At 36.4% G+C, this 25,031-nt stretch overlaps 1 protein-coding gene across 2 annotated transcripts in view; it reads right to left on the bottom strand.

Moving 5' to 3' along the window:
• Window positions 1-25,031, bottom strand: part of NBAS (NBAS subunit of NRZ tethering complex) — a 168,376-nt gene that overhangs the window by 70,290 nt on the left and 73,055 nt on the right. Inside the window, exons 36-41 of one of the 2 annotated variants that reach the window (XM_042884755.1) lie at window positions 24,083-24,250; window positions 23,401-23,514; window positions 22,696-22,819; window positions 18,599-18,675; window positions 17,960-18,097; window positions 2,192-2,421 (exon numbers count right to left, since the gene is read on the bottom strand). In XM_042884755.1, coding sequence (XP_042740689.1) covers window positions 2,192-2,421; window positions 17,960-18,097; window positions 18,599-18,675; window positions 22,696-22,819; window positions 23,401-23,514; window positions 24,083-24,250 — 851 coding nt within the window. The remainder of the gene's footprint in view (window positions 1-2,191; window positions 2,422-17,959; window positions 18,098-18,598; window positions 18,676-22,695; window positions 22,820-23,400; window positions 23,515-24,082; window positions 24,251-25,031) is intronic. The other variant, XM_042884765.1, reaches the window with a different exon arrangement.

Raw genomic sequence — 25,031 nt, 5'->3', positions numbered from 1 at the left:
GGTATTTGGAAGCTCAGAGTACTTTCCCACCACCATGCTGTTCTGTTAAATCTCTGTTGTACTATATACATGTGCATGGGTGCATGCACAACTGTTGTATGCATCAGTCAGCTACAGAAAGCATTACAACCAGTACTGAATCCAATCATAATGAAACGAGACTGACATTTCCAGTCCCCTGCCCTCAGATTTAGAAAGCAAAAACAACATTATCATCTAAACTGGAGAAGTGAAATGAAGATTTAAGCCAAGAGCCTTTATTTTCATCTCATATTTGAAGCGGAAAAATAAAATGGAAGGTTACTGCTATTTAAGTTCTGCAGCAGCAAAGCATGAGGGAGAAAAAGCTATGTTTAGACTGGTAACAGAGAAGTACATCAAAACTATACGCAATGGTTCAGAAACTAATGTTATTGTTAAAAACTGTAGCAGACTGTAAGAGGACAGGACCTTCTGGTTCAGTCTTCTGGAATGGGACCTGTTTTGTACTCACCAAAATCATTCAGAGAATTGGCCAAGAATAAGGCCAATGAAAATGGATGGAAATTCTGATCATAAGTACACAAGCTGCCTAATCCAGAACACTCAAGCATTAAAATCAACTTCTGATTAAAGCATTTAAGCAGAAGTAGAAGCAGTGATGGATTGGAAAAAAAAAAATAATAATAAAAATCCACAATGAAAAAGCTGGGCCTCAAGTGAAAAATAATTTAGAAAGGTCATACACCGTGGTTGGCCTAAAACTACTGAGGACTTCAAGTTATTACTCCAGAATTTCCATTCAGTCTTGCTCTAGTTTCTCTTATTCTTCCTCTAATATATTCTTGCTATATTCTGCTCCTCTCCCTCCTCCCCCCCCAGCTGTAAACTGGTTAAAAACTAATCTTGATTAAGTTCGTGAGGCACCTAGATCTTTAAATGCTTAATAAATAATGTGTAAGATGTTCTAATGAGAATATGTCAAATCATGGAAGATAATACTGAAGTAATATTTAACACTTAAGATAATATTTAAGTAGTTTTAACAAACAAATTGTTTGTTCTAGTGTAAATCTTTTTTGTAAATAAGGTATCATTTCTTCCAGGTGTTGTTTCTGCAAACAGCATTTCATAAAGGATTAAAAACATGAGCCACTTAATGGTAATTCAAAAAATAAGCAAGAAAAAAAATGCTTTATTAAATTTGCACAATGTTTTCATCTCAAAATGCAGATTAGGAGTCAACAGAGAAGATTAAAGCAAGCAAGCTGGAAGTTGAAAAAGTAATTAATTATATCTTTGCAACTGCCTAATGAAGTACCACTCAACTACATGCTACAAAGTCTCATTTTTACTAACCCTATGCCACTCCAGCAGCCATTCAACTGAAATTGCCTTCAAAACATACAGATTTCAATAAATTCAGTGATTGACAACCCTCCCACAGCAGGGTGGTTGGAACTAAATGATCTTTAGGTTCCCTTCCATCCCAAGCTATTCTATGTTTCTATGGAAGTTATAACACTCACAGCTTGAAGAAGTTGCATGCAGAGGATAATAGAAGGCATTTCTAAAACAAAGAGAAATTACTATTTTACAGCTTTATTTTTTTTTTCCAATTATGGATAACAAAGATGAGACAAAAGCATTCTAGAAAGTCAGAAAAACATGAACAGGGAAAGTTTCAGTAATCCCAAATGAATATGAAAACTACCAAATTGGTAAAAATATGATAAATTTTATTTATAATGTTAAATGAATTTAATTAATTACAACTTAAACTCATTAAGAAGCTGAAGTTTGGAGGTTTTCTAATTTCTTTTGCTACAGTGCATCATAAACTGAATCTTAAGCATATCCTAATAGATTTCAAAGAAAGGTTTAGAGAAGATCAAAGTAAGAGAACAGACTTCTACTGATGTCCTGATTTCATACATCCTTGATTTTCTTTTTGTCTATTCATTGCTAAAAATGAAGTTAGAGCTCTATCATTAAAATTTACAGATCCAATTGTTTGAATAACGTTTCATTTAAGTGGAGTAGTTTCTTCAGACCCCAGTTGTAGCCATGTTACAGTGTGAACATCTAAAAGAACTGGTAATTTATCATCCCATCTAAAGGTCAGCATCATTTTTAATTTGCTTTCCTGCTTCGAGGTTTAAAGTAACTCAATTTGAAAACAAATAATAAAAACTTAATAGACTTTACTTACTCTGCCAATCCTAGTATTGTTTCCCTCTTGTATTGTCCATCTGCTGTAAACCTCTGCACATCTACTCCTTTGCCAAGTCCCTGCAGAATCTGGGCCTGAGTAAAATCCAGTAGTCGTTCATTGTAGTAGTGCAACTGATTTATCAAAGTTGCAATTTCTTCAGGCCAGTCAGCATAGGCATACTGAGTAACATGCTGTGTTACCATCTTAATCAGTTCTTCTGGATCAGCCTGTGAAAATAAATGAAAACAAATCTTAAACAAACAAATAAACATCTGTACATTTCTTTAAGAAAATCTATCATTTTTAATCGATTCCAATGTTCAAAATATTCTTCCATTTTTATTAAATTTCAAGAACAAAATTTCAAACGTTATGTAAGGGAGATTTACTATGAGTTCAAAAATTTCCTTTTGCAGTATCTTACACATAAACTTATCTAAATAAACTAATAGATATGTCACTGAATTTGTTTTTTTAAAACCTTCACTTTTACTAATGTTAAGCTAGGCAACTGAGTTAGAAAACACTTCAAGAAGACAAGAAAACTTTGCAATCTCTCCATTATAAACACCACAAATAAGTTTACCCCTAGTAACAGATGCGACTTCAAATAAAAAGGAAACTATACTAAATAGTTTGTTTTCTTTTTCACTGATTTTCTTATCCTTTCTTTTGCAGAACTGGTAAAAGGAATAAGCAACGTTTTAACTACTGAGCACCAATACTGTCAAAGAACAAGTGCTGCAGGATCTGCAAATTACAGACAAGATATATTACTTTATTTCATTTACTTTGTACATTAAAAAGTAAAAGCTTCAAGTAATTAAGTTTTGATCATCGTTAGGACTGCCTTTGTTTACAGAATAACAGAATATCAAGTAAAACTCAGTTTTCTGCCTTAGAAATTCAAAGCCGACACAGCAAATCAGAACACGAACCAAACACAGAATACATGTCCAAAACAAAAAAATTAACAGAGTTTCTGATTACCTCAACATCTGAGCAGTGGCTGCATCTAGGCACTCTCACCTGACACAAAGCTGTGTTTAATAACTCACTCAGAACTCGTTCTCTCTTTCACAAGGCTGCCGGCAGCTCAGCTTATCGTAGTTCATTATAAACAGAGCTGCAACACACCACTCCTGTACTCCACACACTACGGTGTCCCCAGACCTAATAATGAACCATGATGCTTCACAGCCATCAGCCACCAAGCAACACTTCAGAATGCAAACTGTGGTTGTGACATTTTCCAAAAGAAAAAAAAAACAAATGATTTCACTGCTGTGATCTTAAAAATTGTGAATGTACGGGACAAATACGCTCTGCATTTGTTATTATAGAATGACTCTGTTATTAAACTTATGAGCATAGGGCACACAGCAGGATGCATGAAACATTTGAACCTTGAGGCATGCCCTGAACTCGTGTGGATTCCTTGTCATTTTAAATCGATTTTATATATATACTTTTTTCCTTTTCAAGTCTTAGCTGACAGGCTGCTCACCAAGTCATATTAAATGCTACAGGGCATCCTTTTTCTCTTCAGATGATATTTTTCTGAATCCACTAAACATTGCAAACTCATTGATTTTATAAACAACATCAATAGCTCTTTCAAGGTTGTTTAGGAGACTGGTAACAAAATAATAACCCTTCAGAAAAGAGATAGGCAAGCAGAGAAAAGCATCTACAATGCAACTATATTGGTTGGAAACCAACACACTGCTTATTATATACCCTGGTATCTAATTTTATTTGGTAAGCTACAAAATAGAGCATTGGAGACAGGCAAAATCAGAGTAGTAAGAAAAACCTGTTTAATACAATTGCCCAAATTCTCTGCACAATCTGCTAAGAAAGGCAGGCATCTCTGACAACTTCTGCAGGAAAGTTTGGTTTCATTTAGCTTTGTTTCCACTCTCTCCATTACAAAAAGTAGAACCCAGTGTCAGCAGCCTTCTTCCAGTGCAAAACATAATGCATTATTCATGAAGAACACAAAGACAATCTTGAAAAAATATTTTCAAACAAGTACAACAGAACAATTCCTTCAAAAATTGCTTCTTAAGAAGATAATTTTTAATTAAGTTTCATGCACTGTGAAGTTTTTTCACAGTGACACAGAATTTAACTTGAGTATTCACAACAGTAACATAAAAATTACACTAAGACAAATTCAAACCAGTTTACTTTTGGTCCACCTTTGTCATACTGGCCACTCCCAGACTTTAAATTTGAAATTGCTTTTTTAAAAGCAAATTATATGACTTGACTTCCAAACATAATATTCTGACCAAGTTGCTATTCTCTCATCTGATGCCTATCACTGATGCCAAGATTCATTCTCCATTTGTTACGCTTTCCTAAAAGCATCTTTATGCTATCTTCCACTTCGTCTACTTATGCTTCAAAGGGAACACCTTAAGATTATTTAATCAACTTAATTATGTTCATGCTAATACTTTCACCAAATAGCACCTACAAAGAGGTAATAAGCTTGTCAAGACTGCTTTTTTTTTTTTAATCAGTGAACTGTCTTTTCACTACTTTTCTAATCCTCTTTCAGATCATTTCAACATCAAGTTGCAACAAAAATAAAAACACTGAATCAAAGAGCACTTTTAAAAAAACAAATAACAATTCTGACTCCATATGTACTGCCTTACATATTTATGTGTGCAAGGCAAAACAGTGCAACACACACCTCAAACTAAGAAACGAAAGTGCAAAATCTAATCGCTGTTTATTTATATACATCCAAACTAAAGAAAACACAGAAGTTCTTGTTATTCTTTAACTGCAATTCTTTACTAAGCAACGCGTTGAACTCTTCACCACCAGAAATCTTTCAATCAAGAGTTGTCCCCTTCCACCCCTGACAAGACTTACAGCTCAACTCCCAGAGTACATGAAAACACCTCAAGAGAAATCTCAAAGCCTGTTACTTCACATAACCGAGATCTGCTGTGAAGTTCTCTATTGCTTTTTTTAATTCCATGAAAACTAACTTTCCGCAGTTTCTTGAGACTTATTGGAGTCACACAGTTTTTCTTCCCTCTCAGATATGTCATCTTTTATACTTCTAAAATGCTTTCTTAAACAATGTTCCTTGTACGGCAATTATTAGGCATTCAACACAACCTCACAGAGAAAACAAAGAGGTAAAGTGCTCAGCAGTATCAAACTCCGTAGGAACTTGCAATGTTAAGTATTCATTCTTAAACATTCTTACATTTTCTTTAAATATATTTTTAAAGCAATGAGCATAAATTCTTCTATATCCATCAGATACCTGGTTCAATTAGATATGATGCTCTTTTGGGCTTACATGCCAAGGTTTAGGTAGCAGGAGGCTGCAGTTATGGCCTCTGTGAGCACAGCCCAGCACTGCCCCATTGCAGATCAGAGCCAGCTCCAGCTGCTCCAACAGGGACCAGCTCTCCTGAGAAGAGCTGAGCCGCAAGTGACGCTGCTCTGAGAGAACACGTTTAAGAAACAAAAAAAACTGCCGTGAAACAGCAGCTGGGAGAGAGGAGCATGAAAATGAAAAGAGAAACAGCTCTACTGATACCAAGGGCAGCGTGGAAGAAGGGCAGGCAGAGCACCAGGTGCAGAACAGCAGTTCCCTGCAGTCCAGCAGAGGCCATGGTGGAGCAATCTGTCCTGCAGCCAATAGGCACCTGGTGAAGCAGAACTCCATGTGCAACCGTGGTGAAGCACACAGTGCTTAAGTGGCTGTGGCATGAAGGAGCCACAGCCCAAGGAGAGAACCCAGCCTATGAAGAGGAGCCTGTGGTGGTACAGGAAGGCTGGAGGAGCTGCCAACTGCTGGGACACACCAAGTATTGCCTGAAGGGTGGGCCCCATGATACGGAGTTGAGTTGGAGCAGTGCTTGGAGAGCTGCACCCTGTGGCAAGCCTATGTGGGATCAGATTGGGAAAAACAGCATCTGTGGGAAGGACCCATGTGCAGCAGGGGCAGAGACAAAGCTTTACGGACTGACTGTCCTGCACGACTTCAGGGAGGAGGTAGAAGAGAATGGGTGAGGGGAAGGCGTTTTTAGATTGCCTTTAGTTCTCACTGCTCTGGTCTGTCAGCAATAGGCAATAAATTACAATGTTCTTCCCTCTGCCAAATATGTTTTTCTTGTTTCACTAACTGATGAGTGATCACCCTGTCCTTATCTCAAGCCCATGAGCTCACTCCATAATTTCTCCCAAGCATTCTGAGAATGTGTAAGGAAAGAACAACATGGCAGCACTTAGCTATTTACTGGTGTTAAACCTCCACAGATGTTTGTTCTAACAAATACTAATACAGAAACTTCATTATAGCTCTGCTTCCAGCATTCAAAGAAGCCTTAGAGTTTTTAAATGAAAAGGCCATAGTAACCAGCTAGTAACAGTAGCAGGCCAGAAACAAAATCAGCAAAACTGGCAAAAGCACTGTAACTGCAGTATTCATGGGGTTCGCAAATTCTCCTTAAAAATTTTTAACAGGTGTGTCTTAAAAAACAAACATAAAAAAATACACACACTACAGCAACTTGCACAAATGCAAATGAACTTTGACAGGCAAGACAGGTAAGAAGTCATACCTGACTTTTCTCTAATGACAACTATTAAAAAATTCTCTGCTACACTGCCCTCTGTTGACTTTCTAGATTCTCTGGATACTTGGTATTGTGTCCAGATGTTCAAGCCCCTGATTTGTCTATCAGATCTCCCGCAGTACTGCCAGATATATGAATATAGCTCAATCAGGACAGGTATTTTATTTTATAGGTATAAATACAGAAACATACAATTTCCAGTGAAGCCCCTGACTTGACCACACTACATCCTTAACTTTTGAGGCTTTAGTAGAGTTGCCAGGTGATTTCCACCATGAAGGACCTACCCAGTGCATTCTACTCATCAGCTGGACTTGTACTACAATAGGTACTGTAATGATGCAAACCTACCCAGCACAGATTTTGTTTAGGAACTAAAAATAGAAAGAAAAAAAAGATAAGGTAAAAAAAAAAACACCCATCAGTTCAGCATAGACCTATTTTAATACCAAGCTATAAGATGCAATTTACTCAGCACAGACCAGGAGAAGCCCCTGTCAATACTGTACTAGCTGTTACCAGAGAGCCTCAACTAGGCAACAGGGTGCACCTGACCAGATGTTTTAAAGCAGCATTATTTTATCACATGCTGGGAGTCACACCTGCATGCCATCGTGATGCTGCAAAATAAACACTGTGTTCTTTTTTTAAAAAAGGATGAGATGTTTTGATCTTGTAATTTCTTCACCGTGATCCCTAAAATCTTCAACTACCCTGTGGTTTTGGGTTGTTTTTTTTTTTTTCGCCTTTTCTTTCCCTTTACAATACTTCATTCAGCCACACACATTAGAAAAAGAATGTGAATGTGTGGAAATTGTGGAAAAAAAATGATAATAGAAAGGCAGTTTTAGCATAACTGCATCATTAGTATAATTAGATCATTATACTTAGTCTGTTTATTTTAAAAGCAGCAATCTTTCAAACTGCTTTAAAAAGAAGTATTATTCTTTTGGTTTTGTTTTTAATGCAAATGATCCTCAGATTGTAATACAGAAATGACAGGAACACTGATGAAAAAAGATGCCGAGATCACCTAGGTTAATCTGCTCATAATCACCACAAATACATAACTGTCCTGGACCTTTCTGGATTAATGCAATGATCAAAAGGTAATCATCAAAAGCTGCAGCCACAGTGAGCCATGGGACTACAAAAGGAAAGACAGAATGTGTCAGTTGTGCTGAATCCTTGTAGTACTAGATTTGTTTCAAAACATTTTACATTATCTGAAGAAAAAATATCATGCTACAGAGGAATACATACACCAAGCAAAACTAGGAGATGATGTACATGAGCAAAACAAGAGACACCACATGGGAAGGTGCAAAATTACTGCTACACATGAAGATGCTCTCTGACCACCACCCTACCTCTGGTTGTCGCCAATCTGCAGTTTTTCTAAGAAAACCTCATCACTGGAAAGCGCTGCCATTTTTAGGAGGAAAGGAGAATTCTCCCTAATCTTCCAAGCAATTTTCATGAATGGTTGCAGCAAGACACTGAACATGCTATAAATCTTATGCAAACAAATATGAAGGAAAAAAAAAAAGGATATAGTCACATCTTTTCCTAAGCAGTGAAGCTCAAGGGGAAAAAAAAAAAGCATACTGGAAAGAAATAGTTTATATTTGCCTGCTTACTCAGGAAGTAAAACACATCTCTTCATAGGATGTCTTTTCATAAATTAAATCAATGACATTTGTCCTCAATGAAGCCTGCCACCCTGTGAATCAAGAATACGTAATCTTAACTACAGTGTCATATTATTAATTTCCTAGAATCATAGAACAGCCTGGGTTGAAAAGGACCTCAATGATCACCTAGTTTCAACCCTCTGCCACAGGCAGGGTCACCAACCACCAGACCAGGCTGCCCAGAGCCACATCCAGCCTGGCCTTGAATGCCTCCAGGGATGGGGCATCCACAGCCTCCTTGGGCAACCTGTTCCAGTGCATCACCACACTCTATGTAAAAAATTTCCTCCTAATATCCAAACTAAACCTCCCCTGTGTCAGTTTAAAACCATTTCCCCTTGTCCTATCACTATCCACCCTAATAAACAGCCGTTCCCCCTCCTGTTTATATGCTCCCTTCAAGTACTAGAAGGCTGCAATGATGTCTCCCCAGAGCCTTCTCTTCTGCAAGCTAGACAAGCCCAGTTCCCTCAACTTTTCTTTTAATTTGGGGTGGCCTGTTTTTCAGATCATAGCTGAATATCTGAATACCTTTTATAGCCCACAAGATGTGTGAGAATAAATTTGTACAAATTAAATAAAATGAAATAGACAAGAGCAATTAATCCTCAAGTTGTCAAAGATACAAGTAAGTCTATGTATAAATGTAGACAATATTAAAACAAGGGTTACAGTCTTACATGATCCATCAAACAGTTTTGTAATGTACTCTAACATCTTAGTTATATTTAGGTATACTGATTTTGAAACCTGTTAACCTTAAATTTCATGCAAACATGGTTTGTCACGTTATGAATAGAAATAAAATCTAGAAAACTGCATCTGGAAAACCGCTGTTTTTAAAACTAGACTCTAAAAAAGAAGCTATTTGCTTGTTTTGTTTTTGCTGGTTTACATAAATAGAAGGAATGTTTTGTGTTTTCAATAAGCAATGCTGAACTGTCAGGTTTGAAAACTAAAACACTTGAAATAGGGAGGCAGGCAGCATGCTCTGCTGCTGCTTCGTCATACTATGTAGGGAAACTAACTGGATCTTACAATAACTAAAGGTTCTCCAAGATGCTGGTATGAGCAAAGATGTGAGGGAAGCGGAACCCCAAGAAACTCTTCTGCAAGGAACTCCCTGAGAAGAGATTCAATAGAAAGAATGAAGTTATTACCTTTAAATTATGAAAAATATGTTGCTAGTACATAATCTGCTGTTTTTATTTCTTTTAGAATCATAGAATCATAGAATCATAGAATCACCAAGGTTGGAAAAGACCTAAAAGATCATCCAGTCCAACCGTTCACCTATTCCCAATAGCTCCCACTAAACCATGTCCCTCAACACAACATCCAGTCTTTCCTTGAACACCCCCAGGCTCGGTGACTCCACCACCTCCCTGGGCAGTCCATTCCAGTGCCTGACCACCCTTTCTGAAAAGTAATACTTCCTCATGTCCAGCCTGAATCTCCCCTGCCGTAGCTTGAAACCATTCCCCCTGGTCCTATCACTAATGACACGAGAGAAGAGGCCGACCTCCAGCTCACTACAACCTCCCTTCAGGAAGTTATAGAGAGCAATAAGGTCTCCCCTGAGCCTCCTCTTCTCCAGGCTGAACATTCCCAGCTCCTTCAGCCTCTCCTCATATGGCCTGTGTTCCAGACCCCTCACCAGCTTTGTTGCCCTCCTTTGAACACGTTCCAGGGCCTCAATATCTTTCTTGCAGTGAGGGGCCCAAAACTGGACACAGTACTCGAGGTGCGGCCTCACGAGTGCTGAATATAGGGGAACAATCACCTCTCTGCTCCTGCTTGCAACACTGTTTCTGATGCAAGCCAGGATGCCATTGGCCTTCTTGGCCACCTGGGCACACTGTCAGCTCATGTTCAGCCGAGCATCAATCAATACCCCCAAGTCCATTTCCTCTACGCAGTCCTCCAGCCACACCGCCCCAAGCCTGTAGCGTCGCCTGGGGTTGTTGTAGCCGAAGTGCAGGACCCGGCATTTGGCCTTGTTGAAACTCATCCCATTGGCTCCAGCCCAGCTCTCCAGCCTGTCCAGATCCCTCTGTAGGGCCTCGCTACCCCCAGGCAGATCCACACTTCCAGCCAATTTGGTGTCATCTGCGAATTTACTGAGGGTGCACTCGAATCAGTACACAAAACCCATTAAAAGAAACCACATTCTCCAAGTTATTTCTAACTCTATCTTCAAAGGTAGCACAACCACAGGTTAGAATTATCAGGGAAAAACAATAGAAAGAAAATGCAGTTACAAACTTTATTTCATGTATTCACTCTCTCAAAGGTCAAAACAGCTATATATGTCAAAGAGAACTCAGACAACCAAGATAACTGCAGAACTGGTAGACAATATAATATAAATACCTCCACATCACTGTAATTACTGCCTTCAATTTCCACTAAATGCACTTTATGATAATATCCTAGCAGATGAAATGAGACTACAGAAGTATCACAAGATCTTATAAGAGCCAGCAGCAGGCAAAGCAATGACAACAGATTAGTTTTCAAGTTCAAACAATCCCTAAGTTAAATCAACAGTTTCTTATACAAAAGCTCGTACAGCTGCAGATGGAAGAAAAAAATAAAATAGAATCAAGAGGCTGTGGTTGGTAATAAAATATAAAAATAATGTTTAAAGTTGTCAAGGCAGTTGCCTCCACAGTTATGTTAAATCATTTGTGTCTGAGGAGTTGAACAAATTGCTCTAGTGCTGTTTTAAGTGCATTTTTTGCTTTGTTTTCAATCAGCTCTTCCAGCAAGAGAGAGGAATAATCTGTCCCAAGAGAAAATGTTTTGATAGTTTCTTTTCGCTCATATTCTCTTGCAAACTCTCTCTTATTGGGTAGGATATTGACAAGTCAGACTCAAGTAAAAAAATCTCATCTTGTCATTTCATCTGAACACTGCTCTAGTGGAACTAACACATGATAAATGCAAGGTGAAAATGTCAAATGATAGAACATCTATAAAAATGGAAAATTACTATATAGTTTTGAGTGAAGTGCATACTAAATTCACATTGCGTAATCAATTTCGCATTTGCAGGCAGCATTATTCTCACTAAATAACATCTCAATTTTGTCAATTATTCCAATCTTTTGTCCATCTCCCTTTTCTCTAAAAGAAAAAAGTTTAGTTTCAGAATAAAATACATTATGGATGTTCTTTTTGAACATGCCTTAACTCTTATTGTATTTGGCAGCAACTTTAGCAATATACAGACCATGGGATAACAATACATCTCTAGGGTAAAACTTGAGTACAACATGATACTGTTTTAGTTTCTTACATACAGCACGGTATTCTTTTAATTTGTAGTTTCTTGATTGTGTACATGCAAATATTTCCACCTTACTAATTTAAAGCTTGAAAAATACATATTGCATGAGCTACATGGCAGAGCAAAGCACTCATTTTTCCACAATTAACTTCTCAGCAACCATCTTCTTTTACTGTGGTTATTTTCCTGAAATGCTTCTTAGGCTAAAGATATCCCAGCCAAACCAACAAATATCCTCAACGCTGAAGGACGATGAAACAAAAAAAACAGAGACAGAAAAGCTAATTTCTTACTCAAGAATTCAAGTCTGTTTGTAACTCCAATAAAGTTACTTACACAGATAACACCTATGAATACAATTTTGCTTAATTATTTTGTGTTCTAAAACAAAAAAACATAGAAAATTTCAATCAGGCTGCTTGCAAAAATTAAAATTGTTCACAGCTTTACATTAACTTGCAAATAATGAAGTACTATCATATCTGAAGTAGAAAATGCTGACTCCTTTAGTTCACTCAAACACCTTTTTAGCTGTGTTCAAATGTTTGTCATTCTGAAGAGACTCTTTAAAAATCAAATACATTTTGAAAAAGCTGTTTTTAAAGCAAACTGGAAAAACTATACCATCACCTGAAGAAGAAAGTAATATAGAATGTAAAGCCAACCAACTATTCAAAGACTTCCTCAAAATGCTATTGCTCACCTTTATACTCTTTCCCAGAGAGAAACAAAATCATTTGCAAGAAACAAAACAGCAGTTAACCCAACTAACTTTTCTGCGTGAAAATCCATACATAAGTCTCCAGAGGAACACAGGCAAGTTGGACCTCAAACATCTGCCAAAATGCAAGGTTTGAAGATCATCTTTTCTAACTGAGTATTTCTAAATAGCTGGCACGAGAAAAACATTTTCCCTTCTTTCAGAAGCAGGATTTAGGCTCACAGCCTGTATAACTCTCACAAAATAAAAATAATGCAATACTCTCTTATTAAGTGCAATTCATCCTGATGAAATAAGACCAGGGGAAAAAAGCTATTATTAAAACTAATTTTTGAGTGGCCTACATATTATTTGGTCCTATCTAAGCATGATGATTCTTTGTAGTGCTGTGAGTTTAGATAAAGAAATATGAGGCTATACAAAACAAGGGCTTCTCTATGACAGACACGTGTCAATCAAATGCACATAACTGTCACACTCTGCAGTGTCACTAACTGTTGCTATGACCAGAAGATGTACAAAAGGAACTGCTAGTTCAGCAGAACTTAAGTTTTAAGCCTTAGAATGCAACAGAGTTCAGTGAACTGTGAGATTTTTTTTTTACTTTTTATTTTTTAAACATATTCTTGTTAATATATCATTAAGCAAACTAACAAAGCGCGACAGGACAAGGAGGAAATGAAAAGGGCTAAGAAAAGAAACTGAAACTATCTTAATATTGGCTAAGCTGATAGCAACAAGTTCTAAAAAGTAGTTCAAAATCAGCTACAGAATTGGCAGGATCACTTGGTGACAAGGTGTGAAAGGGGTGCTCATAGGTAAGTCCATAGCTAAGGAAATCTATGAGCTCGGACATCACTGTGATCAGATGGAAAGCACCCTTGAGTTCTTGAGAAACACAAACATGGAATTACACTAGCAAACAGGCTAAGGTGCATGAACACTTGTTCTGATAGCTCATTAGATCTGCTGCTCTCTCTCCACAATTTAGCCTTCTTAAACAATATTTAGTGAGTTTGAAATAAGTCTTTATTTTCAATATCCTCCACTGAGAATCCTACCAAAAAAATGTAGCATAAAAAAATAAGGATGGGAGTTCTGCTTCTCTGACTTAATGTAAGTGCGTCTATAATTAAAATCAATCTTATATAAATAAGTGATTGAACTATCTAGGGGCCAGGTCAGGCCCACAGAATGAACACCCATAAGATCAATATAAATTTCTATGTGTTCAGTTCTAAGTTCAAAGCACTCTCCCTTTGACCTTGCCTTCATTAATGCAAAAATGTGTATATGATATATATGCAAACATATTGGTTGGCATGCTACAACTTAAAACTGCTCCACATGCCATTTCTTTTTTTCCCTATGGGAATTTATCCTATGGAAAACGACAGGAGAATAAGCCACAAGTGACATATTTGTCACAGCCACTCAGCATAGTTAAAGACTACAGATGTCACTGTGCTGAGGGTAGATGAAAAGCCTAAACACAGAAATAATAGTCAGACAATGACAGGGGATAAATTAAAAAAAAAAAAAAAAAAAAAAAAAAGAGGAATAGCAGAGAAGTGAAATACACAAAGATTGTTATATAAACAGGAAGATAAATAAAAAATAAAACCAAAGAAAAAACTACTTCGCAGATAGTGAATTTATGTGAGGTGAAACAGCTCATTCTGCCTCTTATAAAGAAATGGATAGAGGCATCCTTAACCAGCAAGCAACAGAAAAGAGAAGCAGGTGAAGCATATGGAGCACAAATTCATTTTATAATTACACTTTTTCCACATAGCAATTAAAAAAAATTAATAATAATAATAGTAAAAAGAAATCAGTTAAGTCAGACTACTTCACACTGTGGAACAGAAATCTCAGTTTCTTCACCAACTATGATATACCTCATAAGAGTCACTAAAAAGAATCACTGAAGTTACTGTTTTGACATATTTCTAGTTGCAATGAACAACAACAACAAAAAAAGAAAACCAACACACCACAACAATGAAAGTAACAGGTTAAGGAATAAAATAAATATTTAAGGATTTTCCGCCACGCTCACTTTTCCCCATCTTCTATTAATTGCACAATTCTCCTTCCTCTCTGAGATTTAGCAGTACTTATCAGAACTGTTGCTTGATGCTCCAAGAAAAAACCTAGCCTCACACCTAAATTAGTAAAAGACTCTTCTCCCAAACCACTGAAACAGTTCAGTATTAAATTATTACCATGGAGACAAGAACATAATAAATCGGTTAACCTTAATTACATCTTTTCACCCATTTTTAGAGAAAACAGATCTCCATACACGTGTATTCTGGTCACTTATCATCAGGAAAGAACAAATGAGGAGATAAACTGTTAACAGAAATTAAATTATCCAGTGAATCTCATTCTCAGCTCTACAACTTTTCATCACATGCAGTCTATGACATCATGAGGTTACAGACACAGTGGGACAGCTCAGATGATTGGAGTGTTATAATGGACGGAAAGAGCATCTTCACAAAAACAGAGAGTAAAGCTATATTTGATAAAGCTGCTTAAATTCAGCCTTTCTGTGGAAAGATTGATAGGGAAAAATGTGGGTCATGATTAGAGGGAATCTAGAAAAAGAAAGAAACATTACAGTAAGAAAAAGAAAGAAACACTGTAGTAGATTAAGTGTTACAGACCACTTGAAAGAGAAAAGATTAACAAAATCCTTCAGAGAACTGTAAAATCAAGAATCTTGGCTCCTACATAAAACTCTCCCTAAAATCTGCTGGACAGGCAACAAGGCAGAATAAAGCAATTCTGATTGCTGAAGTGCCAGGCACAGATGAAGAAAAACCACTGCAGAATGTGATATTAAATATCAGACCTTGATGCTGGGACCAAAACACAGAAATTTCAAAGGAATAAAGGAAGGCTAACAGGAAGATAAAGATGCTGGCCTCTAGGACATTAAACATTGCCTTTAAAGGTAGCCTTCCTCCCATACAATCCTACCTGTCAGCTTTTGAAAATCACTGTAGAGGGGAAGGTGAGCCGGATCATCTTAAAATTACAGAATAATTCAGAGACAACTCTCAAAATGCACATACAGAAGGCAGCTGCAGAAGCAGCCTTACTGAGACATAGTGACTTGTTACTAACTACTAACTAAGCTCAAAAAAGAAAGGGTTACAAAAAAGGAAGAGAAGGATGAATATTACAGAAATGTAATTTTGAAAGGATAGAAGAACATAGAAACACTGCCTAGAGACAAAGGATTGGAATTAGAAAGTTAGCTCAAGTCAGAATTCTGAATGGATACCAGGAATAATAAGAAGGGTTTCTATAGTTACAGCAGCAGCAAAATGAACACTGGAAATTTTGGGTCCAGTCTTCACAGTATTTTGCCTTGATTTTCAGTGTCAAAGTATCCCAGATTCCTGGACCTAGAAGCCAAGCTGGGGAGAGAAAGACATTATTCACTGTAAAAAGACTTAAGGACTGCTTAATTAAGCTGGATATAATCAGCTTAGATGTCAAAACAAAATGCATCCAAAGGTTCCTAAGGAGCTAGCCAGCATCACTGCCAGGGTTTTCACTGCCATATCTGAAAGAGACGGGATAAAGAGAGAAGGCCTTGAGGCTATGTAAGAACTGTTCAGCAACAGTTAGAACACTGCTGTGTTATCAACATATTTAGCTACAAATGCAAAGCGCTGCAACAGGAAGAAGGGCTGTGATGAAGAAAATCAACTCCATTCCAGGCAGACCCAGAACATACTTAGACCACATTTAAAATAATTACATATATATATAAAATTTAGCTCCTAAAAGGGTAATGAGAATCACCTCACATCAATGTTTTCCATGCCTATTCTACTACTATTGAATTATTTTTCTCATTTCTTCCGTCTGGCATAATTCTTGCAGATATTTATCCATGGTTTTATTAAGTTGTAGAACTCCATTAGTGTCTCCCTCACAGTAAGAAGCTAATACAGCTCAAATGCCATAAACTATGTTTACATTATAATAACAACTTCAAAATCAAGTCATCTTGGGTACAAAAATAGAGATGCTTTACTCTCTTTGTTTCTCCTTATTACAAAGAAATAACATCATCAAAATATACATTCTCCACTTGATTTTCTTCTACATATCAATAGTATAAAGAAGATAATGAGAATTTCTGGAAACCAGTGATTCTGTTCTGATGTGCAGATTTTAACAGTATTTCAGGTCACAGTAAAAAGTCAAGCCTGGATCCAACAGAACTACTGATTCATAAGAATCATAGAAGATCATCAACTACAACCATCCACCTACCACCAGCATTTCCCAGTATACCATATCTCTTAGTACAATATTTAAATGTTTCTTGAGTACCTCCAGGGACAGAGATTCCACCATCTCCCTAGGCAGCCCATTCCAGTGCCTCACCACTCTTTTGGAGAAGAAACTTTTTTTTTAACACCCAACACGAACCTCCCCTGGAACAACTTGAGCCCACTCCCTCTAGTCCTATAGATTCCTTCAAAACATGTTTCTTAACTAGAAAGTCCTAAAAATAATGGAAGAGGAACTCTCCCTACCACCACCATCCCATTATTCTTGGAATAAAACAATTTTCATTCTGAGAAATTTTTGCCACTGTGCCAGAGGTACCCCCAGGTACTATTTTGAAAGATTTATATAATGTTTCTTTACAACAAATACAGGAAGCAAAGAGTTCTCCATCCTTCTACACAGTTTCTTAAAAATTCAGCTAGAATTGTTGGACAAGATATTAGTTTCAATGGACTACAGGAATATTTCCTGTTGTGATTTAGAACCTGACTTTTGCATCAACTGTAATTCCTACTAAGAAACCTGAGTCTGACAAACTTTTGTATATCATCTTTCATATTTAGTTTGCTTGTTGCACAGCTCCTTTAATAAAAGGCAATGAATTACAAACAGAGCCATGCTGTTTCAAAACCAACAAGGAAATTAACAACTTTATCAATAAATGAGGATGAATTCTCAGGACACCATCTGTGAATTAAAATATAGAACAACATATGTCAAGAAAGGCCATGGAAATTTTTTGGACAGTGTTGTTCTCGCTTAAGTAGGCACTATACTCATCCTAGGAAGTTCTGAATCAGTATTGCAAGAAGTATTGCAGTACTGCAAGAACAGGATATGTGCATTATTGTTCAGTGTTTATATGCAACACTGAAGGTGGCTAGTATAAATGGCATGTGAAACTGTGATTCAGGAACAGATAATACAGTCTTCCAGTATTTTTTTTGAGTACTTGTCTGTTTACAGCACTGTGGAAGAACCATTATGCTTAAGTTACCAAGCTGCTCACAGTGCAAGTTAGATCATTTCCTTAACAGGCTTAACTCACATAACCAATTATTTAAATAACTTTAATGCTGCACAGAAATGAATATGGTTTTAAAAAGAAAAAATACTAACCCTGTAGAGAGGGTGGCACTTGTCCTTGAAGCATGGTGCCAAACGAGCATAGATCTGCAGGCTATAGTAATAACTTGCCAGCTGGAGGGATATTGCAGAATGCAATTGCTTTTCAAAGCATTTGTTGGCATCCACCACCTAGGAGAAAGAAAGCATTAATTTAAATGAAAGAATTAGCAAGTGTACAATGTTAAGTGCACAAACTTTCTAAAAGCTCCTTGCTGTGATTTAGAAATAACTCTGACTATGTTTTTTTCTGGCACAGAAATAAATCAACAGCTTTCCCATGCTACACAAAGATAATTCTATACAAATATATTTTTCTCTCCTTGCACAAACACCTAACCAAATTCCCAAATGATGGCTTTGCTTATTCTATACCATAAAAGTTATTACTATATTTCTTAGTTACACTGCAACTGTCAGTCAGTGGCCTGTTGACAAAAATGTCACTTCATCAGTGTCATCTTTGTAACCTAGTCCAATAGCATTTGTGCATGCAGAATTACCTTTAAATGCACCTGTCCAAAACATTTATTTTTTTATTTGAATTCCAAGAAAACTCTAAGGAAATTACATTTTCTTATGCAATTCTGAAGTCCTTTGAAAAACATATGTATAAAATCAGTATCAACATACCTGCGGCAGTGCAAGCAGATAGGCAAGAGCCAGGGCCATATCATTTGGTAAAGCATCACTTGCCAGTTGTAACAGAACTGCAGTACATATGGAAGGAAAATAATGCTTGGATTAGTGACCCATCCAGCCTTGACAGTTAGCAGATAAAATGGTTTTCACCTACCTTTATTTTATTAGACGCTAGCTTGAAGAACTTAATACATACTCAATTAAACACTAATCAGAAACAGAGAATATGTAATTAAACTGCAACACAGCTTTACCTTGATTTCCCAACAAAGTGTTCCATGCATTAACCAAACAAGAATGAGACAGCGTGGTAACAGATGTTAAACAAAGCCACTGAAAGATCATCAGTACTTATATTTACTAAAAGTAAATGTTTCTTGTAAAGTCAAGGCACTAACACAATGTTCCAAATGTTACAAGATACCAACTAGAGGAACTGCACAAAATGTTTTCTTTTCAAGCATGAGCTCAAATTCACTTACAACTGAATACAAGATGACATATCAAAAACTTTTAACTTAAAATAAAAAATTAAGAGCAACAAGTGGCATAATTTTTTAAATAAGAAACACTAAAACAAAAAGAACATGCGAGGAAATTCCCCAAAACATTATAGTGAGAAACAAGTTTATTTGGATTAAACACATTGTAAAGAACTGCAAAAAAAATCACTTAACTATATCACAGACAACTATACCTAAAATGCATTATCCAACTAAGAAGTTGTAAGCTACAGTTACATATAAGCTTTGGACAATCGTGTAACTAGAAAGGCATCACTGACTACAATTAGGTCTGTTACTAAGCAGCATACAGATAACTAAAAGAGAAGTTTCCTTAATTAAATACTAGTGTTCATTTTTAACAAATTCTAAAGCTAAACTTAGAAGGTAGATAAGAAAATGAAATTACTAAGAAAACTGGAAATATAGGAAAACTAAGATCTTAAGTAGACACCATAATTCTTACAACTGCTTTTCCTTTCTGTTTTTCTGCCATTAGGAAAAGAGCAAAAACAAAACAAACCAGAAACTCCTACATCTAAAGAAAATGTAGAGTACAGAAAACAGATTAGCTAGTCTTCTTCCAGCATATTTACATTTCAATACAAGGAGAGAAGGGGAAAAAAATTCTTAACACACACACACACACACACACACTTCACAGAACCTCTCCCATGCACACGAAACCCACTGAACAATAACCTCCTAGGCTGCTGCCACATATTTGAAACAGAAGTTGAAGCACAAAGACGTAGTAGAAATGAATACAAATAATATTTTTCCTAATTGCAATGATTCTGACCATAAAAGACATACTTCAAATAAAACTGACAAGAAGTTATCTGCTTTCCCTACATTATAAATCCCCAGCTTCCTTTTTGTTTAAAAATAGAAACCATTATATTTTCCTTTTCGCAAAAAAAGGGAACAAAGGTGGCACAGATACAGTGAAAATGCCTATGATTTGATGATTAATAACAGGCTTGCTCCTTTATGCATTATTTTCTTTCGTACCAAAGTGAAGCATCACTGTGGTTGCTACAGAAGATTCAACACTTGCAAAATAATGATGTTGATGAGGTTAATATTCCCTACTCCCAAAACTGCACATAAGCTATTAATTCCAGAAGGAAGTTCAAAAATCTAAGGAAGCTCAGATCAGAAACTGCTAAAGGAATCATAAGCATACTAGGGAAAAAAAAAGCTTTTTTTTTTTTTCCTCCAGTCAGTAAAACCTCTCTTTGCTTATTTTAAGAAAGTCTCAAGTATCTGTATTCTATATATATTGTGAAAAGTACCCTTAATGCTTGCTGGCAAGAAGCGCTTTTACTTTACACACACAGTTCCCCCCAAAAGAATTCTCTATTCCAACGAATACGAACGTTTGAATGATCGACTATAATTTTCTGATTATCACTAACTTGCCATTAGGCTGAAGATTTACATACTGGCCCCCAGCCAGATACAACAAGCAAATTTCTGTGTGACAGGTATTCACAGAGGCTGTCTGGATGGTAACATTTCAGCTACTGCAAACACAAAACTGTTCATTAGATTCTATGCTTCAAATAGTTTTTACCATTAGTTTCTTGCTGCTGACAGCTTGTTTCTACTACATTCAAAATAACCTGGATACTGTTCGAGCAAACATAGCAGAACTTGGGCAAAACCTAACAACAAAATCTTTATAAATTAGTTTGCAAAAATGATATTTTGTATTGTAGTATCTCTACTTAAGCAGAAAAAACTGCAAGCAGAAAAAGACAAACTTCAGCTCTGACCTCTTTTCCCTTTCTCTGGAGAATTCATGACCAAAAAACTTTAAGGGTACACAACACTGTATTCTCTTCCAACTTAACATCCGCAACTAGACAAGTGCCCAGCTAGCAAACACTTATCTTCACCCTCCAGACAATAATCACAACAACAAAGCACCAAACCAATAGCACCATAGCCAGTATATGATTTCATTCACACTCTTGCATGAAGCTCAACATAAAGTTCCCAGTTAAGAGTACTTAAGAGTAGGAACTACTTCCGTTCTCATTTCTTCTGAGAAAGAATACACTCTGTACTGAATAAATATATACATACACATTTCTGGGGAGGCCTGTGTGCAAGTATGTGCTCATGTATCTATGTACATCCTTCTACCGATGCAAACACACGAATACATACACATGAAGACAAAAATCATTCAGTTTTATGTCTCCACTATAGCGCCATGCAGCGCTATGGGGATTCTCTAACATGTAAAACCACCAGGTTGAAACTGGAGACTATGGATATTAGCAGGATGCCACTTTGTCCTGGCACATATCTTTGCAAAACTTACAAAGATGTAAAATTATTCAGACTGCTGCCAAATTTGAAGTTTGCCAAAGGGATTAAACATAACAGGAATAGCAAAATAGGGAGGATAACGAATGATAAACAAAGTGCCAACAAACATATAGAAATATTTTCATTTTTTGATATTTTTTTTCCTCCACTTCTTGTGCACATTTTGACTTTATAACGCGAGGTTTTTTTGGAAGGAAGAGGAAGAAAATGTGACAAATGTAATTTACCAACACCTAGGAAGCGTCAACTTTTCCAATGTTTCACACGAATGTATCCTCATTTATGTTTGTGATTGTTGACATTATGTCACATATATTATTATTACAATTAAACTGTAGTAGTTATTTGTAGAAATAGCACATATCTGAAATTAGAGAACTGCATACGTGTAAAATAACATGGTTTTCATTGAACATTTGAAATAAAACTGCATGGATTATGAAGAAAGTCTCACTTTAAACTTTTCTCATCCTGTAAGTGAACTAATACACTCACTTTTCTTGGCAGATCTTCCCATAGAGTAAAATATAATAGATTTCTTCCTTCAAAAGGCACTAACAGTAAATATTTAAACAGATCATTTCTTAACCTAACAAGAAATTGCCAAAAGGAATATCAAACAACTGAAGGAGTTTTGTTTTGCTTTTAAAAAGTGGAACTATTTCCATTAACAAGTCACTGAGTATGATCTATAAAATTTAAAAATTTAAGAAAAGACAAAAAGTTCTACTGTTTCCAGAAATCGGAAATTGAGCAGTTACATACCAAATGAAATACTGCAATGATCCTGCAATAAGAATTGCTGTTTTAAACAAGGGCACGAGCTCTGAACAAATAGAGTTATTAACAACGTGTTGTAAATTTCATTTTAAATATTTGTAGTTTGCAGTATTAACGAAATATTCAGCATTTTTTTTCTTCATAATGTTCATAACATTATCAGTCTCCGAATAACAGTTTCTATTTATTTAAAGCCAACTTTCATATTTAAAATTTCTGGTTTCTACTGAGCGACTCCTTTTAGAAACAGCACTTCTCTAAAAACTGTATCTATTCCTATTAAGACTACTTACCAACCCATGAAGTTAAACTAGAATAATTTGTACGAACTATCAAGACAGTACTGAAAGCATTATGTACCATTCTCCACACTTAAACTCATCCAAAGCTTCTGCTGTACTTACTATATTATAGTTAAGTACAAGAGTGAATATACACACACACACACACACACACTCATACCTTCTGTAGTTGGAAGCAGGTCTTTTGCTTCACTCTTCGTTTCTGTGAGTTTTTCTGTCCTCAACAATACTTCTGCGAAACTTTCCAAAGAATTGTTCTGGTACGTACCATAGCTGATTTCAGACTAGAAGTAAAACATGATAACTGATGCATGCACACTACACACTGCAGTTACAATCATCAACCTCAGTTCTTTCTTTTGCTCTCATTTCTATTTAATTCTGGAATTTATCCACAGAATTAGAGAATAGTTAAGGATGAAAGGAACCACTTGGGATCATCTACTCCCAGTGCCTCTGCTTCAGACAGGGTTATCTAACACGCTGCACAGGATCACATCACGGCAAGTTTTAACCACCTCCAGTCCAGAACCTGACTCCACACCCCCTCCAGGCAACCTGGTTTCAGCACTCAGTCTCCTCCCACAGTGACTTTTTTTTTCTCATATGCAGATGAAACTTCCTGTGTTTGAGTTTGAGCCCTAGCCTCTTGTCCTGATGTCATGCACTGAAGTCTAGCCTCATTCTGTTGATATCCACCCTTAAGGTATGAATAAGAATTCCTTCTCTGCCTTTTATTTTTCCTACTTTCACACAAAACTTCAGATTCTCGCAAATCAAACGTATCATCAAAAATCCATACACTACTTAATTATAAATCTAGAAAAAAAAAAAAAAGATTCAGAACTCTGTAACTGTAACTTACTTCTGCAACATACGGGTCAGCAATTAGAGACTCATAAAATGGATGACAGCCTTGCTTTTCCACGGTGATATTTTCTCCCAGCCCACTTTTTAATACATCTCCAAGTTCTTGTCCCTGGGGAAAGGAAAAAAAGGTACAGCTTAGTTGTAAACAAAACTTCATTGAAACCTCTGTACTGTTATTCAAAAGTATATAGTATAGTATAAAGTAAAAATATTCCTGAAATCAATGGAGAGTAAGACAAGCAACATCCTACACAAAGATTTTTTATTTTATTTTTTAAATCACACTTAACAGTGACATTGCAGAAACTGGTATCAAGAATATTATAGAAAATCCACTCAAATAAGCAATATAGAAAAAAAACCTGAAAAATAAACAGCTCTGAAGATAACTTCAGTACTTAAGTTGTTAACTTCATTGTGCTCTATTCTCCAAAGTTCTGAAGTTCAACCAAGTTTAAACCATGCCTTCTCACACTATGCTAAAAAAAAGCAAGAGAAAAACTAGGAAGAGGAAACACCTTCAAGCACATTATTTCATTGGGATTCGCTTGTCAACAGCCCCTTAATGTCAGTAGTTAATTTATTAGTTTGAGTTGTCAGATATCTACAAGGAACCCTCCTACAGTAACATATCAGTAAATATGTAAACGTCTCAAGACACATCAGCAATCCCTTACATGTAACGGTCGAAGGTAAGTTAGTGATCTCTTCCACCACTGACCATCACTGACAGCATGCAGCATAGCTTTTGTAGTCATAGTTGTGTTAGACAACACCTTCATGGTTTTTGTTGTTGTCCAGTACAACAAATCAGCAGACTGGCTAGCGGAGATGTTGGTATCATCCTGCGAGCACATCCAACACACAATGATAAGTGTTAGACCCATGTTTTAATTACAATAATGACCTAATGCCAAAACACATTAGAATTTACAGTGTGTTAATATGCTGTATTAATAACTTATTTCAACATTCATTAATTTAGGCAATGGCTGTCGTAAAAAAAAAAAGTTAAGTAAGAGTTTAAATCTGAAGTCAGTAGCACTATCAGTAGAACATTTTGCCTCTTATTCAGTTGTAATCTCACATGTCCAGATGCAACTGCACATAACTCCAAAGTTTATCATGACAATGTTTTAATTTATGTACTCAGCAAGCAATCTCTCTATGATTGAGAACATCAAACATGCTGAAGTTAATCTTCAGCAATTCAAGCAACCTGATAGTAGAGACAATCTTATATTATTAAAGGTAGCATTTATTGAGTTTTCAGTAAACTGTAAACAATCATCTCCACAGAAAGCAAAGAAGTATCAAGACTTGAAATTCTCACTCAGCACTTACAAGGTAGATAGAAATACAATATATCTAACAGAATGCAATGAAGCATCTTAGTCTATTCTCAAGCCTAAAACATTTTTGCAACATACACACATTCAAAGAATCATAGAATGGCTTAGGTTGGAAGGGACCTTAAAGATCATTTAGTCCCAACTCCACCGCCATGGGCAGGATTGCCAATCACCAGATCAGGATGCCCAGGGCTCCACCCGACCTGGCCATAACCATTTTGAAGGATAGGGCATTCACAACTGGTGGGGGCAACCTGTGCCAGGGGCTCACCAC

Source organism: Lagopus leucura, unplaced genomic scaffold (assembly GCF_019238085.1).
Source record: "Lagopus leucura isolate 7727_CA_CO unplaced genomic scaffold, USGS_WTPT01 Super-Scaffold_73, whole genome shotgun sequence".
Taxonomy (NCBI): Eukaryota; Metazoa; Chordata; class Aves; order Galliformes; family Phasianidae; genus Lagopus; species Lagopus leucura.
Note: the sequence above shows the minus strand (reverse complement) of the source record. Positions and strands in the feature narration are given on the sequence as shown.